This window comes from Lytechinus pictus, chromosome 8 (genome assembly GCF_037042905.1).
Source record: "Lytechinus pictus isolate F3 Inbred chromosome 8, Lp3.0, whole genome shotgun sequence".
NCBI lineage: Eukaryota > Metazoa > Echinodermata > Echinoidea > Temnopleuroida > Toxopneustidae > Lytechinus > Lytechinus pictus.
Genome location: NC_087252.1, coordinates 28,185,606 through 28,202,838, shown reverse-complemented (window position 1 = coordinate 28,202,838; position 17,233 = coordinate 28,185,606). Strand labels below are relative to the sequence as shown.

Sequence of the window (17,233 nt, the reverse complement as noted above, 5' to 3'; positions counted from 1 at the left end):
AAAACTCTAAATTTTTATCCATTTATGAACCTCAACATATTCAAGGAATCAATCCCCCACTTCTAATACTACAACTGAATATCCAAATGAATGCTAGGAGTTTCTTTTTCAAAAAACAAAAACAAATTGGTCTTTTCCATGTCTGTAAGCCTGTACATATGTTTCAAATCTGATCTATTCTGTTTTGTCATAGAAAATACACAGTAAGAAAATTAATTCTGTTTTGCAGAGGTAAATTTTGTGAATTTTCACACAAAAGGTAAAGAACAACAAGGATTTTCCATTTTGATTTACCAGTAAATAGAAAAATCACTGACCTTGTATGCCTTATGTTTTGATTCTTGCTTTAACTTAATTTTTGCCCTTTTTCTTGTCATTTCAGGTTGCAATCAAGATCATTGACAAATCCAGGTTAGACGATTCCAATCTCAAGAAGGTTTACAGGGAAGTGCAAATCATGAAGATGCTCTCGCATCCGAACGTCATTAAATTATACCAGGTGAGTGAGTATTCAATTAGAACGACTTCGGTGCCAGTGTAAATATGCGCTGTGGTGGATGGAAATGAATGATATTTGTATTATAGTTCCATGCTGTATAGTGACCACAAGGTGTACAACGCGATTGCAGTTGGATTTACAAGTAGCATTATGTGATCTACTCTAACAACATACTAAAGGCCCCAACAACCTTTCAGATAAGTTTAGCTAGCAGCTAGCTGGTGGCCAGTGTTATAGCTACAGTGGATGGCAGTGGTCGGGCCAACCGGCACAGAGGATTGCCGACCACCACTCATGAAAAACTCTGCTTCCCTCCACTACAAATTTCAAATGAAACGTGTTTCAAAACTAACTCCTTGCAAAGAGGAATTGCATTCATTTCCATCTTTATATCTTGTTTTATTTGCATATTTACATTATATATTCTTGTATTTGATAAATATTTGTTTATTTTCAGAGATTTGCTAATCCTCCACTTTGGGCTTTAAGACCGCTAACTTGGCCTGGGAAAAAAAACTTTATAAAGCCGTGAAATAGCAACCACCACTAAATGGGTCTAGCAAGAACACTGCTTGTGACTAGCTAGCAGTTAGAGCTCTATTGAATCTCAGCCAGTTGTTATAATAGAGTAGAAATATGCATGTAGAGAAATAATCAAGAAATATGTAAGCAATTGTCGATTCCAGGGGGGGGGGGGGTGCTCAACTGTATTGCGGTACCCATGTGCGACCTGACTTTATGCAAACTGACCCCAAATAAGGGTTATCCATTGGTCACATTTATACTCTATTCACGTTTATTTGCAGGCTCTTCTATCCGGACAATTTTGCCCCCTAAACAAGTATAACCCCTAAAAATATAAGTGTTTGGAAACACTCAATTGTTTTTTTTTTATTTGTATTCATTATCATATTTTGATCCTAAAAAATAATGCTGTATACTGTACAGCACGCACATGCCTAAATGTCAAAGAGTGGGCATTTTCCAACCCGATGCATCCTATTTTATACATTGTTGTGTCCTGCGCAAAAGCAAATTTTATGACGTACTGGTATGTATGAAAAAACATGTATGCATGTCATCCTACGCAGCTTCAACTTTTATCACAATCCAGTCTATATTTCCTCATTCCTCTTCGCTACACATCCCTTCCTCTTTTCTTATTTTATTATGTGGCTATTTTGCGTTCCTTTGGGTATTATATATTTTTTCCTTTTTTTCCTGACACTGCGCCACAACATGGTAAGAAATTCTGGCAGGGACCTCGGAAGTTCGGTGTTTGTATTTGGGATAAATTGCATTCTTTGGACCCTGGTCCTTTATCTTCGTGCAGCGGCCATTGACGTCATTGCTGTATGACTGACTGTGTGTTGGTAAACTAAGTAGTCTGCGATCCAGACCCGGAGGTTGGGTGATGGGACCTGTACGTACGACTCCGGTTCAGTTCAGAATATGTTATTTAACAGTCATGAAATAGGTTTAGTGGATCCCGTGGTTATAGATACACATGTATAGTGAAGAAGAACGTTGAGAAAATTTTATATTAACAATAACGCTGAGGTAGTGATCGATTGCCAATGTTTTTCAATTCAATTCAGGTTTATTGCTAAACATGATTGGCAGTCAAAGACTGGATGGTACATTTTATGTTTACACAATGCCTGCAGAATATGATAAAAGAAGAATTAAGAATTATTAAGATTCACAATATATATACACAAAAAGCTGAAATTGTTACTGCTTGATTGCCAATGTAAAATTTTTGTCCATTCCAAAAGCCATGGTAGTACATGGAATTGTTTCCATCTAATGTTGGGATATGCCCTCTTCCAAAATGGAGGGACCTTTTTGAGGATGAACCAAACTCATTAGGGCCATCTGCACCATCCTGAATTTTCAAATTAGCGCGCTATTTCTGATCCGACAAATTATCCTGATCTGAACCATCTCAAGATTATTTGCAATGGAGACGCAATTATCGCGCTAGTTCGTAGGAGTAGTCTCGAGATTGCAATCCCAAGTCAACTTGGGATTATTTGCAAAATAGCGCGCTATTTTACGAAGTATAGCGCTAATTCGTAGGTGCAGACGCACTCGGGATTATTTATTCACGGCGTCAGACCATAATGCATCGATGCCTCGCTCGAGCAGGAATCGCTCTTCTTGCAATGGTGGAGACGGGGGTTTCTTGAATCTCAAGATTAATCGCGAAGAGGGCCGATCGGGCTAAAATCTCGAGATTGAGCAAACTCAGGATGGTGCAGCACCGCCTATTGATTTTCAAAATGAAAGATATATATTGTATTTTCCATTATTATTTTTTATCTAGGTTATGGAAACAAAGAGTATGCTATACCTCGTAACGGAATACGCAAGCAGTGGGGAAATGTTCGGTAAGTTTACTTTAAAATCTGGGCCCTGTTTTACAAAGAGTTGCGATTGATCCAATCAACCACAACTATGGAAAGTCGGCAACGTCAACATCTAAAATGCCTATTTGTTCAAAATATTTTCTAGATATACTGTATATATCCATTAATCCATCGTTCTGATAAAAAATTAGTGTGCTTCTCTTTGTTTACAAAGGACATTGTTCAAATTTCTTTCGGAAAAAAATATGACATTGATGGATTTCCATACAGTTGAAGTTGATCAGATCTATCATAACCCTTTGTAAGATGGAGCCCTGGAGCCCTTGGAGATGTTTCTCTTGAAAAGGGAGTATGCATCAACAAGCAAATTATCAAGAATATCTTGTGACCAAGAACTTGAAGAAGGCCTTGTCCATTCGCAAGTTGGTGAGGTACTAATCCTGATAAACATTTTCCTCAAAGAGGCATTCAGGCCATATGTTCCTTGGTGGTTTGAAATGATTATGATCTTCGCAGCAGCAGCAGCAGCAAGTTAAAATATGAGAATTTCTTTTATGAAAAACAACACATTTCCTTTTTCACCCACCCCATAAGGTAATTATTCTTTCGCCATGTGAGATTCATAACATAGACCTAAAACTTCGTCTCTATTGAAATTGTAAAACGCAAAAGAATATGAAAGCAAAATGTACATGCAGAAATATTTGTTACAGACTTTTGCGCTGACCCAATTAGTTTCAAGACTAAGGCTATGACGTTTTATGATTTTACAATATTGTTTACACAGTACAAACGTGAACGAGTCTGTTTGTTCACATGTGGTGTCTGAAAGCAAATGATGCTTCGATTGCTTTCAGTACATCCTCATGCGATGTAAGCTATTGTGTTAGCAAACAATCATGAAGGGGGGGGGGGGTGCTGTGAGACGCCGATCCAGGGTAATTCAGGCGTAGTTGAATAGAAATGGTACATTGAATTGATAAAAAACATATTTGACCCGTTTCTTTTTCATAAGAAAGGAAGTTGCTTTTATTGTGAATATGCACAGCATTGTAAAGATGGAGCCAACCCGTTGGGAGAAGTTTGATTCTCTGCTGGTTTTTGTCCCTCGATCCTCCTTGATTTGATGAAAACATGTTTGACACGTTTCTTTTTCATACGAAAGGAAGTTGCTTTTATTGTGCATATGCACAGCATTGTAAAGATGGAGCCAAACCGTTGGGAGAAGTTTGATTCTCTGCTGGTTTTTTGTTCTTTGATCCTCCTTTGAATATCTCTTGACGTAAGTCATACATTGGATTCCATTCAATTGTGTGTCTGCAGTAGAAGTTGCTTTTCTGTATATGTCTAGAGATGTTACCATGATGGTAATTGGTACGTTGTATTTTTCTTCTATTCTATCTCCTATTCCTATGTATTGGGAATTAGTCTTGATATTACTGACTGTGTTCACCTAGTTCGCACCCTGAGGAAAAAAATTATGATGACAAGAGTAGACCCTGAAATTGTGCTCCTTCCAATTTTAATGCTTCCATTCATGAAGTTCAGCTTAATGAGTCTCTTTTTCTTTCTTTTTATATTAAAAAAGAAAAAAATACTGGTGTCTTTTTTGAGCCCCCCCACAAGGTAGCACCTTGGATATGTGGTCCACCCCCAACCCTCCTCTACGTAGACCATGAGGCAACTCCTAGTCCTAAGCCACGGACATAACATCCTGATTCATCATCCCAGGAATTCCGAAGAAGAGGGTCAGAACCAATATTGCCTACCCTTCTTGGCCCTCATCGTCAATCCACCATGGGTATATTTAGTACAATAAATGTTTTGTCGGCAAGACATATCATCCCCATCTAACGGTTATAGAAGTAACATGTTTAACTCTCCCTGACGTCATTGCATACTTAAGCATCTTAACCCCTTTCCCTCCGCAAACAAGAGCATGCCAGGCAGGAACTGCCGCTCTGGCTGTGCGGGGAGCTCGGGGGTTGGACGTCGGAGGTTAACGCGGAAGGCGGTCAACGCATTCACAACAAACAGAGCGAGGGCGGTTTGACCTGACTTGGTGTCCGTGTAACATGTACTCTACATCCGAGATGCGGAGGGATGTCATAGGATGAGACATGTCTGGAATGCAGGGAATTTGGCGGGAGACATCCGGCCCTGACACACATAATGCCCTGTTCTTACCGGTAGATTGGTCTGTAGCCAGGCATAAGGTCCGTTGGTCTATGACTATGGTACTGCTGAGGGAGCATTTCATGAAAGGTTTTGTCAGTGATTTTTTTCTCTGACTCTTCTGCTCCCAGCCAATGAGATGTAAGGATTTGCAGTAGCTTGTAACAATAGTAGAGAACTTTGGGGAGACATCCGGCCCCCGACACACATATATCATACCCTGTTCTTACCGGTAGATTGGTCTGTGCATCCAGGTTCTCGGGAAGTGTTTTATGAAAACTATTGTCAATGATTTATTTGCTCTCGGCCAATCAGCTGCAAGGATTTGCTGTTCTGCGGGAGACATCCGGCCCGGACAGGTACCAGAGATTGGCCTGTAGGCATAAGGTCCATGGTCTATGATTTAATGCAGGAGGGGGGGTATTTCATGAATATGCAATTGCGACAGGTATGAGAAAGGCTTGATATAAAAGTGAATTAACAATGTAAAAAATAGGTTCAGACTAATACATGGGATATTTCATTTACATTTGGTGAGGTAGACTCGGTTAGTTCAGAATTACATCATAGATAGACAATTAGGCAAACACCCATCATTAGTAAGACATGCTTAAGTTATAGGCCCATCTTTCAATATTAACAGGGGTAATAGCCTTTTAAGTACTTGCTCTGAGATTCATTAAGGCCTATAGATATACAAAGCCTCATAGGCCTACAGTAAATTCAGTTGAAATTGTATGCTAGCCTCAATTGATCGTGTTCATCCATGATCTACCATTAATCTGGAATTTATTTCAAATGTGAACGGGGTTAGAGTTCTTCAGACCAGAGGCATGGCTAGCTCATTACATGACGTGTTGCGGTGACACGGTTGGTTGATCCCGCTGACCTAATTCACTTGGTCGGGTTCAACTGATGCTTTCTGCATGGTGTGGTGGGACTGACTGATGATCTGAAGCTCAGTCTCTATTTACTTTTCTTCAAGCTGGAAAGCACAGTGTAACACAGTGTAAACACAGTGTAATTACAGTAGTGTGTTCACAGTATATCTACAGTGTGTACACAGTGTAGGCCCTATTCACATTGTGTTACAATGTATTCACAGTGTGTTCACATTTTATTCCCATTTTGTTTTCTATGTCTTCAGGCTTCAGCTTGTACACTGTGTACACTTGTACATTGTGTTTACAGTGTATTCACAGTGTATTCAGATCATGTTCATAGTGTGTTTACACTTTTAAAATGCTTACATTTAACACTGAAAATAATTCCACACTGGGCACCTCTTTGGCGTGAGTATTCACAGTGTGTTCACGTAGTGTGGAATTTTGTGTGTTCACAGTGTATTCATTGTGTGTTTACACTGTAGACTTGTGTATTAGCAATTTAGCATACTATGTGAAGATGGGATTCACTCTGTTAATAATAATATGCACATTTATATAGCGCAATAATAGAAATGTGTCTAAGTGCTGCATACTATTTCCCTAGCTTTAGCACGGCTTTCCTGAGAAGGCACATCGGGCATTCAAGGAATTCCTTTCTACCGGGTACCCATTTACTACACCTGGGTGGAGAGTGGCAAATATGTAGATAAACACCTTGCCAAAGGACGCAATTGCTGCGGTGGGATTTGAACCCCGGTCCTTGTGATTCAAAGTCCGGAGACTTGACTTATCCACTGAGCCTTAATCCACCTACAAGGATTTACTTCAACAGTGTGTAGATAATTTTACACCGTTGACACCTTCGGCGTGAATATTCACCACGTATTCACATAGTGTAGACTTTGCGAAAGTGTTCAATTTGAGCACCTTCACCGTGTGGAGGTGATTTCACACTCTATACCACAGTGTGGGCACACCGTGGGACACTATGTGACAGGATAGCAATATGGGCCCCAAATAAAATGGTTGCCTGACCTTTCACTAGAATAACCTTTAATAGGGGCTGGTTATTATTGTTTTAATCCCATATAGCTGGGACACAGAAGCAAATAATAAACTGCATAAATATGCCCTTTTCATGTATAGGCCTACATTTAGGGCAATGGCCTACATACAATCTAGGCTGTGGACATTGTGATTGCTTTCACACAGATGTTACCATTTATGACCATCAAGTTCAAAACTCAAATCTAAAGCATTGCATCATATTTAGTTTGAACTCTGGTATATTGGCCTTGTGAAAATGAAATATCACATAATACCACTGTGCCTGATTAACCTGTGTAGTGCACTGAATACAAGCAGCGTTTGAGGTCATACATTAGACTCCACACTTAAAACTCCAATATCATTGCATCCAAGGGGTGTCAGGGTAGTCTGTGATATTAAACTCCATTGTAGATTTAATGCAATAATGCTGAATATGAATAATAATATTCAGTTTTTACCAATAATATGTAGGCCTGTGTGTACACAACTTGGAGCAAGATACTGATCATAGAAATGAAGCGATAGCCACACCATTGACAAACTGCTTTCTATTTCTTTGGCTTATCCCCTTGTCATTCCTATAGAGTACCGAAATGATGACGTCACTAATTTTTTCATGCATTTCAGCGTTTTTAATACTTTATTTTAGTAGAGCATGATGAAATACCTCCACAACCCAATTTTGGTGGGAAATTTGTCCATGGGGGCCTTAGATATGACCTCATGGATACATAATTAGCCCCATTGAAGTCAAAGTATTATTGGCCTGGCTCCTAACATTTAGAACCAGACCAATAATACATTGATTTCATTGGGGCTAATTATGTATTTCATGAGCCTGAGGTCATATTCAAGGCTCCCTTGGACCGATTCCCACCAACTTTGGGTTGTGGGGGTATTTCATCGTGCTCTACCAAACTACGGTATAAAAAACGCTGAAATGCAAAAAGGGAAACTTGATGATTCCACACTACGGTACCCTATAGCGAAATAAACCGGAGAAGACGTTTGTTTTTCCTATCATAGTACTGCCTTTCTTCCTACACTAGACACCGTAGAGCTAAGGTCTCCTAGCAGTGATACAAGTCTGCAAATATGTTTTGAAGACCCCTTGCAAAGTTGCCTTCCAGGGTTGTGTGTTTGAACTCATGCTCGACTGTGACGTTTGTACACACTGAATGATGGTTTCCCTGCATACAATGGAGCTACTAGGCAGAGCTCCATGCTCATACATGTACATGTACATAGTTTAAACATGGAGCTATAAAACACATATAGCTCCATACCAGTTTAAATGATATAGGCCTACATGTATGCCTACAAAAGCCTAAAATTGTACAATTCTAGCAGTAGATATTAGATTTATCAGACATTAAATGCCTCGGTTCAGCTCAGAGGCATTATTCGGCAATCCTGCCTTATTTTGGGTGAATCTCCTGCACGACCCGTTGTATGACATTTTTCCTTCATGTTGATATCATTACATTGAAAATCAAAGATAAATGTATACCAGGAACCCTTGCCTTTAAACATCTGGCTACATGTGTATTCTGAAAGGGAAAATACAGAAGCAGGAACGTGCAACTTCCGAGGAAAATCGACTGAATTTTAAATTGTTGAAATCCCACAGGGATGTCTGTTAGGACCTTCTGGAAGACCCCCTGCAAAGAGGTCAACCAGGTAGACTGGTGGCTTGAGTTACTGGGCTGGCTGTGGCATGTATGGGTGGGGGTATAATGTTTGCCCCACATTGCATGCAGGCTCTTCTTTGGTTACAACGTTAATGTGACGCACGCTGGAAGGTGGTTGGAATTCCTTCCAAGTCAACGCTCCCATGCTCTCTCGGGACGAATCATTTCTATCTGTCTATCTATTTATCTATCCTTCTTTCCAGGAATCTATATAGCGTACAGCTTATCTTTCTGTATACAGAAAATTTTGACCAATTTGTAGCTTTCCATCATATGATTCTATATTTCAATAAATCTCTCTGTAGGTCAGGGCTTTAATATATAAGCCTTTTTTTGTATTGAAAGTTTGTTTCACTAGTCTACATTTTTAACCCTCCATCTCTGTCTTTTCCCTCTTTGTCTCTGATTGTCTCTCTCCATCTCTCAATGTTTCTAATAGATGTCTCTGTCTGTCTGGCTGTGTGTGTGTGTCTCTCTTTCTCTTTATCTTTCCTTCTCTCATTTTGTCTTGTTCCTGTCTCTGCACATACATGTATCTCCCTCTATTCCCTGTCTTTCTATCTCTAACTCTCTTTGTCCCACTCTCTAACTCTCTCTCTCTCCAGTCTTGCTCTTTATCTCCCCATCCCCACCCTCATCTCTCCTTATCTATCCAATCACTACACGCAATACATCATTTTGCCTGACATCACTGTCCCCTCCCCTCCCCCTCTCTCTCTTTCTCTCTCTCTGTGTCTTCATCCCTTCACTGTCATTCCTAACAATCACTTAGCACTGACACCTTTCACACATCCGACCTATAACGACCTTTTGTCCTCATTTGAGGTCAACTTTGGGACATTCCATTGCCTAGTTTAGTGGGCAGCCTACAAGGCCAGTTGCATAATTCACTCTGGCATACAGCCAGACACAGCTGGTTGCTTTTGCTTGTAAACACAATTTATTATGCAGTACACAAATGATGCATATTCATGAGAGGGATGCATATTCATAAGAAGGATGAATTATTCATGAACCCCTCATGCATAGTGAATACAGCCAATAAGGGATTAAAACTCAATTTACAAGTAGAAGCTGTATCCAGCTTAGCTAAATAGGATTATTACTTTGATCTTTTTTGTTGAAGATCCATCATAATTTATATACATGTATATGTTACAAGTGTGTTAACAAATACAAATCAAGGAGAGACGAGGAGATGAGGAGGTGAATTTCAAAATTAGAAAATATTTTTAAAGGTTAAATCTTTAGCTGGGGACAATTTGACATCTCAAGTTTGAGTAGCATTTCTGGTTGTTGGAAAAAATCTTCTGTACAGACCAATGTAAAAGAAAAATGCTACACAAACAAATTTTTGTGTAGCATTAAAAAACAAAATGTGGAGCAATTTGCGATCTAATACCATGAAAATTATTCCCTCTTTAATTTTTCTTTCAGATCATGGAAATGAATTGATAAGTAACAAACAAGTTTAACTAATGTACGGGTACATGTTGTTATACTCAAATAAATAATTATAGGGAATTATACGCCACACCTTGACAGAATAAGTCTGTGAGCTTCATTTTATTGACCCCCGCTCCTTACCCAATAACATGTTTTTCATGGTTCTTCCCTCAATTATTAACAATGTTGTTCCTTTTTAAATAGTTGATTTAATTTACTTAGATTCTATAACCTTGTTTTACAATAGGTCTGTACTCTTCATATTGTCCATTTAATCACATTTTATTCTCCTACAATATGTTTGTTAACAGCTATTCACTAGCTTTCTAAGTGTTAGGTAAACTAGAATTTTTTCAATTGTTGATTTGACATGAATTTACATGAACTTTTGCTTTCATGTACTTCTTCTATGGTCCCTTTATTGATTCAGTCAGCCATATTGTATAAAGAGAATTAAAACTTTTGAAATGTCTGTCTGTCTGTCTGTCTGCCTGCCTGCCTGTCTGTCTGTCTGTCTATCTGTCTGTCCGTCTGTCTGTCTGTCTGTCTGTCTGTCTGTCTGTCTGTCTGTCTATCTATCTATATATCTATCTATCTATCTATCTATCTATCTATCTATCTTTTTGACTAATTTATTTTCATCTTTATACTTTATCATGCAGATTACTTAGACACACATGGCCGGATGTCAGAGAAGGAAGCGAAGAAGAAATTCATGCAAATCATCTCCGCCGTCGAATACTGCCACAAACGGCATGTTGTGCACCGTGACCTCAAGGTAAGTTACCATGGCAACCAAATGCCTGGCCACATAGCAACCAAGGTAGGAACAGAAGGCAAATAAATGGAAAGAGAGAGAGAGAGAGAGATGAGAAATGAGGGGATTCCTTGATCATGTAATCGCTCTTTGCGATAAAATAACTGATGGCAAGTTAGGCTTCATAGCAACTGAGGTGGGAACCGCGGGCAAATAAACGGAGGGAGAGACAGACTGAGAGAGAGAGAGAGAGACAGACAGAAAAAGAAACAAAAATACAGATAGAGAGGGGGAAGGGCGATGCCTTGATCATGTAATCTCTCTTCGCGATTAAATAAACCGATAGCCAGTTTACTAGATATTGATTCTCCATTGTAATATTCACTGCAATTGACTAAACTTTTGTTTCCTTGCAAGTCAGTTTAAACCCTGCGTAGTGCACTTACATGATAGCCCTGGAATTGTGTAAGAAATTAAGCACACTTTGCTTTAAAATGTCCTCCGATTTCTCTAACTATAATAACCATTGATTATTGTGCATGCATGTACATGTATATATGTAAATATTCAATCTCCTGACTTCCATGACAGTTCATTGATACATACACACCTCATATTAATGGAGTGAAATTAGAAGGAATCTCCCCAAATGCAATTGACACCCTAAAAACAGTTATCACAATGCGGATGTAACATAACAACGTTTTTCACAACGGTTCAGTAGCTCCCATTTGTGAAGAATGTGAACGAAATTCTCAAGTTCTCTTCATGTTATTCAAAAAAAAGGATTTAAGGATGCCCACTAAAATTGATTTTCAGGTACCCTTACCTTCAAATTTTGGCACATAAGACATGAAATATCTAGGTGAAATTAATATGTATATGGGGTAGGGGGGGGGGTGCTTAAGAAGGAAAATTGGAGAGAAAAGGAAATAAAAGAAAAAGAGATTGGTATGGACACATGGAGGTAGTGAGAGAAAGGAAGAATAAGAAAGTAAATTGGAGAGAAAGGAAAAGATAGAGGGGAAAAGGGGTGGAGAATGAGAAAGAGGGTTGTAGCAAACAATATAGGAAGAGAAATACAAAATAGAAGAAGAGAAAGGAGAAGAGAAGAGAGGAGAGAAATAGAAGAAAAGAAGAGAGGTGAGAGAGAGAGAGAGAGCTAAGAGAAAATGCAGCAGCAAGGAAGATAGAGATTGTCAATAGCAACGTGCAGAAATCATATCACACGTGCCAATAGCCTCACGATGACTGCCATTGACGTCAGAATGGCAGGTACGTTAGCAACCAGGCCTTGCCTTTTGTCGTGGCGTGAAAGCGCTGGCCTAATTACCAGGCAGGCATTTTATGCTCTATCCCTCCCTCTCTCTCCCTCCATCTCTCTCCCCCTCTCACTATTTCTGTCTGTCTCTTTACTCTCTGTTTTTTTGCTGGGTATATGCTGTGTAGGCTGTTCATTCTTTAAATCGTTCTTTTGAACTTCTTGTTTTCAAAACTCCCCTTCTACACAGGTTCCCTATTTTCTTTCTATAACCCTTCATTTGGAGTTTGTTTTTATTTTCCAATGTCTTACCCTTGATGATTTTAGACAATTGCTAGGGTCTGTTTTCTTCTATCAGCTCCTTCAGTAAATATAGGTTGAAAACTTGAAACTTAATGACATGTAGGCCTATATTCTTACATTCCTTTTAAGGGCATGTTTCCCTAGCTGTGAACGATCCTATTGCACCCCTTCCCTCTCCCCTTTCCTCCTCTCACCCCCCCCCCTCTTTTTCTTTTTCCTTTTCATAGTCTGGAAATGAATATTTGTCGGGTATGTAGGCCAAGCAGATCAACATGGACACCATTTTGCATCCGCAACATCCATATCGGTCACACATGCTTTCAAACGTGGCACACCAGCGCCCGACCCTCCCCCTTTTCTTTCCACTTCCCTACCCACGGTCCTGCCAGCGGGATGTTCGGAAACTGCTATGTCCCACTTCCAATCCTATGTAACTTATAATTGAATTCCCCACTCCTGCTGTGGCCTATGACAACTATTTCTCACACCATCCCCAGCCTGTCTGACACAGTTTCCCCACCTAATCTGGCACCATTTCTTCTCCCTTTCTCCTCACTCATCCTACCCACCACCCTACCCCACCCCTTCTCTCACCAACCCCTCCCCCTCATCCTCTCATACCCCTCCCCAATCCTTCAGCCGTTCTTAAATAATGCTCTCCAACCGTCCAAAAGACTCCAAGTTGTTAAATAAGTGCACTGTACATACGTTTTCACACCAGACACACATCCTGGAGGGTTTCATGAAAAGATTTATCAGTAATTTCCACTGACCATCTTGCTCCCAGCCATTCAGATGCCAAGCTTTCCAGAAACTTTTTAACAAAAATCAATGAAAAACAATGTAATTGCTTTGTGAACTTCTCATGTGATCCTAAAACATGTGTATGTATCTCACACTTAAACTCATCCATAAACCACTGCATTAAATCTCAAGATAATTTTAATTTCTGGCCTATATTATTATAAGCTAGTGCAAATACAAAGGGATGTCAATGAAAATGAACTCAGTATGGCATGGGAAAACATTTCTTAGGTAAAAAAAATTCAACCATTTTTACTGACAAGTGGACCATATCAGGCACCATTATGAATGATTAAAATCATCATTATCATCATCACCATTAGAATAATCATCACCATCTCCACCACCACCTGCATCATCATTGTCATTATCATGTTGTTAGAGATGATGAGTGATGACAATGATGATGATGATGATTATGATGGCGATGATGATGATAATGATGATGATACTGATGATGATGATGATGATGGCGATGATGATGATGATAATGATGATGATAATGATGATGATGATGGCGATGATGGTGATGACAATGATGATGATTATGATGATGATGATGATGGCGATGATGATGATAATGATGATGATAATGATGATGATGATGATGATGGTGATGATGATGATGATGATGATGAGTGATGACAATGATGATGATGGTGATGATGGCGATGATGATGATGATAATGATGGCGATGATGATGATGATGGTAATGAAAAAAGACAATAACATTTAACAATGACATCGGAAATAACAATGGAAATGATAATGATAATGGAAGGTAATAATATAATGATGTCAATATTGATGATGATGATGGTGCTGATGATGATGATGGGAGCTGATGATACTGATTCTGCTGAATATAGAAAACATCATCAATAACAGCACCATCAACTAAACACCAACCCTACCATACCTTAACAATCATGAACGGCTTCCACATACCATGACATTACTGTGTGAGGTGCATGTACAATGAGGGGGATGTAACTCCACCTTGTAGAAATCAATTCCACATTTCCGGAGGTAGTAGGTGGTAATCTAGTTAGCTGCGAAGTGATCTGCTCGTAACTATGGTCTTTCTGGCTTTCTTTCGGTCAAGGGTTAGTGTGTACTTTAATGGCAAGTGCATCAAAAGGTATTGAAGGTAATTTTTTTAGATGCATTTACATGTAAGGTGGAGACAAATTTGTGCCCCAACCCAAACCTCTTTCTATATCATTGCCCTACAACAGGGATACACATTTTCACCCCTCGATTGAAATTGGAAGGATATGAATGAATGTAGCTCAGAATATTGTACATGTACGAAGGTGTGTGCTCCTCATGGCAGGCAGACAGAATATGGAGATTGTGTTTACAGTATATATGAAGAATGAAATTTGGAAAAAAAAAGAAATTTGAAAATTGAAATGTGAATTTCAACGTGGAGCGTTGTGGCCCAGTGGATTAGTCTTCTGAATTTGAAACAAAGGGTCGTGGGTTGGAATCCCAGCCATGGCGTAATTTCCTTCAGCAAGAAATTTATCCACATTGTGCTGCACTCAACCCAGGTGAGGTGAATGGGTACCCGGCAGGATTAATTCCTTGAATGCATGAGCGCTGAAAGGCAGCTCGAGCTAAAGCTGGGGTAATAATAATAATAACAACACGCCTCGGAATAGAATATTTCTAGATAGATGGCACCATATAAATGCCTATTATTATTTTTGTTATTATTTGAAAAGCGAAAATTTTGATGTTGCTCATGGGAAAGGACTGTATAATAAGTCATTTAAAATTAATTCTTTTCTCAGTGAACAAACGCAAACTCACTGATAACAGAAAGTGCACTGTATAAATAACATTTTGTTAATGTATCAAGAAATTTGCATACAAATGAAATATTATAATATCTTCAATTTTTTTTTTCATCCTGATCTGTGTCTGCATTTCCAGGCTGAAAACCTCCTCCTCGATGGAAACATGAACATCAAGATAGCGGACTTTGGTTTCAGTAATTTCTTCACTCCTGGCGAGCACCTGGCAACGTGGTGTGGCAGTCCACCGTATGCTGCCCCAGAAGTCTTTGAGGGCCAGAGGTATGACGGACCTCAACTGGACATTTGGGTGAGTTAGAATGATAATAATAATGATATTAATAATTAATAATGATATTGATTATGGTGATGATTTATGATGATGATGATGAGGATAACGATAATGAAATGTCGCAATAACAGTTTGCTTTATCGTGAGACAACAGATTAACTCCTTTAGCGATAATGCTAATGATAATGACAGTAATAATAATGATAATGGTAAAGTAGTAATAATAATAATGATAATGGTAATGGTAATGATAATGAAATGAGTAATAATGATGATAATGCTAATGAAAATGATAATAATAATAATAGTGATAATCATCAGGATCAACGTCATCATCATCGTCAAAATACATATATACCAAAGGCAGCAACTGCATCTCTATAAATGAACTGTTCTCTCTGCTCTCACAGAAATACATAGCTAATGACAGCTAGTAACAAACGAACTAACTGACTGACTGACTGACTGACTAAATAACTAACTAACTTATGGTTTGCCAGTGAATAGCTTAATAAGCTTTTAATCGGTATGCAGATAAATAATCAAGCAATATTTTATTAAATATGTTCTGTTGGGATAATATCAGGTACAGAAGCTTTAATGACGAAGCTCTTGGAAAAGAGAAAAATATTTTCCATGTTATTTTGCAAAATGGGTATAATTTTGTGATGGTTACAACAAAAACATCCAACCCTTTGTTCTTAAAAAACATTAACAAAACCATGAGTCTTCCCTCAATTAGACTTGTGTACCAGGTGACTCACTGCTAACAGCGAACCATAAACAAAGACACAACGCATGGTGATTCATCAGCAGCATTGTCAAAACACCTAGGAGTGCAAGTCTAACTGATGCTGGGTATCAATATGTAGGGTGAATCATTAATGATGATGCATGGTTTGTAATGATTGTGACAGAATCTGTGACATATAGGCGAGTGATGCCCTGGCCACACCAACAAAACTGACTCCTAACCGACTTATGGTGTGTCAGTGGTAATAATGTAATAGCTCCTGCTGGTCTGGGCTTTTTTTCAATGGTATGACTGCAGCATATGAATTTGTTCAGCATCAAGTGACAGAGATCTGAAATCTTTGTATCCACTGTATTTGTGTGGAGTGGAAGTTGACTAAGAATGGAGTAAGCAATTCTCGCTACCCCAAATAGGAACAAAAATCTCATAATGCGCGAGACGAGATAATTTTCACTTCGTCGGGTCGTCATCACCACTTCCGGTTCAGAGTCATGCTCGCGCGAGGTTCGTGATACCGAGTTTTCCACCACGCTGAAATCGATGCCAATCAGCGTAATATGTACAGATTATAATACTTTTTATTTAATTTGGTCAGTTTTGATTCCATTTGAATTATGAATTAAAAAAAAAAATGTATTTCACGGGAAAATAATTTTTATTCATGTTTTTATTAGGTTATAAAAAATTAAACAAAAAATGAATATCTTAAAATTTTGCATTAAGCGACCGGCCTGACATTACGGTCGTATTCGACTAGACGCTAAATATATACAGCGTTCATTCCGTTCAATTTTTCGTCGACCACAAAATGGATAAAAAATCAGTTTCGGAACTTAAAAAAAATCTTAACTGACAGAGGAATACCGTGCAATGGAAAGCGTCAGGTAGAATTAGTGACTTTAGCAGAAAAGGCCGTTAAACTGTATCGTGAAAGAGAGGGTTGTGATCACGAACTTTCCGAGCGAAAGCTACGTTGTGTTGTTGTGCATGACGGCACTGTTGATCTGAATGGCAAAACAGTGCATTGGACTTCCGAAAAGGAAGTTGTAATACCGAAAAAGCTATCCCATAATGCAATGCGCGTTACAGGGATTTTCCCGGATCTCGACGAAATCGCTATTTGGGGTAGCGAGAATTGG

At 38.9% G+C, this 17,233-nt stretch overlaps 1 protein-coding gene across 1 annotated transcript; it reads left to right on the top strand.

Annotated features, from left to right (window-relative positions):
* The first annotated feature begins 381 nt into the window (after positions 1 to 381).
* On the top strand, positions 382 to 16,715 carry LOC135154907 (serine/threonine-protein kinase SIK1-like). Its single transcript, XM_064103144.1, has 4 exons — positions 382 to 499; positions 2,829 to 2,892; positions 10,783 to 10,898; positions 15,188 to 16,715. The coding sequence occupies exons 1-4, from the start codon at positions 458 to 460 to the stop codon at positions 15,365 to 15,367; spliced, it is 402 nt and encodes a 133-aa protein (XP_063959214.1). The 5' UTR covers positions 382 to 457; the 3' UTR covers positions 15,368 to 16,715.
* The last annotated feature ends 518 nt before the right edge of the window (positions 16,716 to 17,233 follow it).

Excerpts from the sequence above, each read along its gene's own strand:
- LOC135154907 (XM_064103144.1), top strand. The coding sequence starts at position 458 with ATGAAGATGCTCTCGCATCCGAACGTCATTAAATTATACCAG. Across the intron at positions 500-2,828 it reads ACGTCATTAAATTATACCAG|GTTATGGAAACAAAGAGTAT; the intron begins GTGAGTGAGTAT and ends TTTTTTATCTAG. Across the intron at positions 2,893-10,782 it reads AAGCAGTGGGGAAATGTTCG|ATTACTTAGACACACATGGC; the intron begins GTAAGTTTACTT and ends TTTATCATGCAG.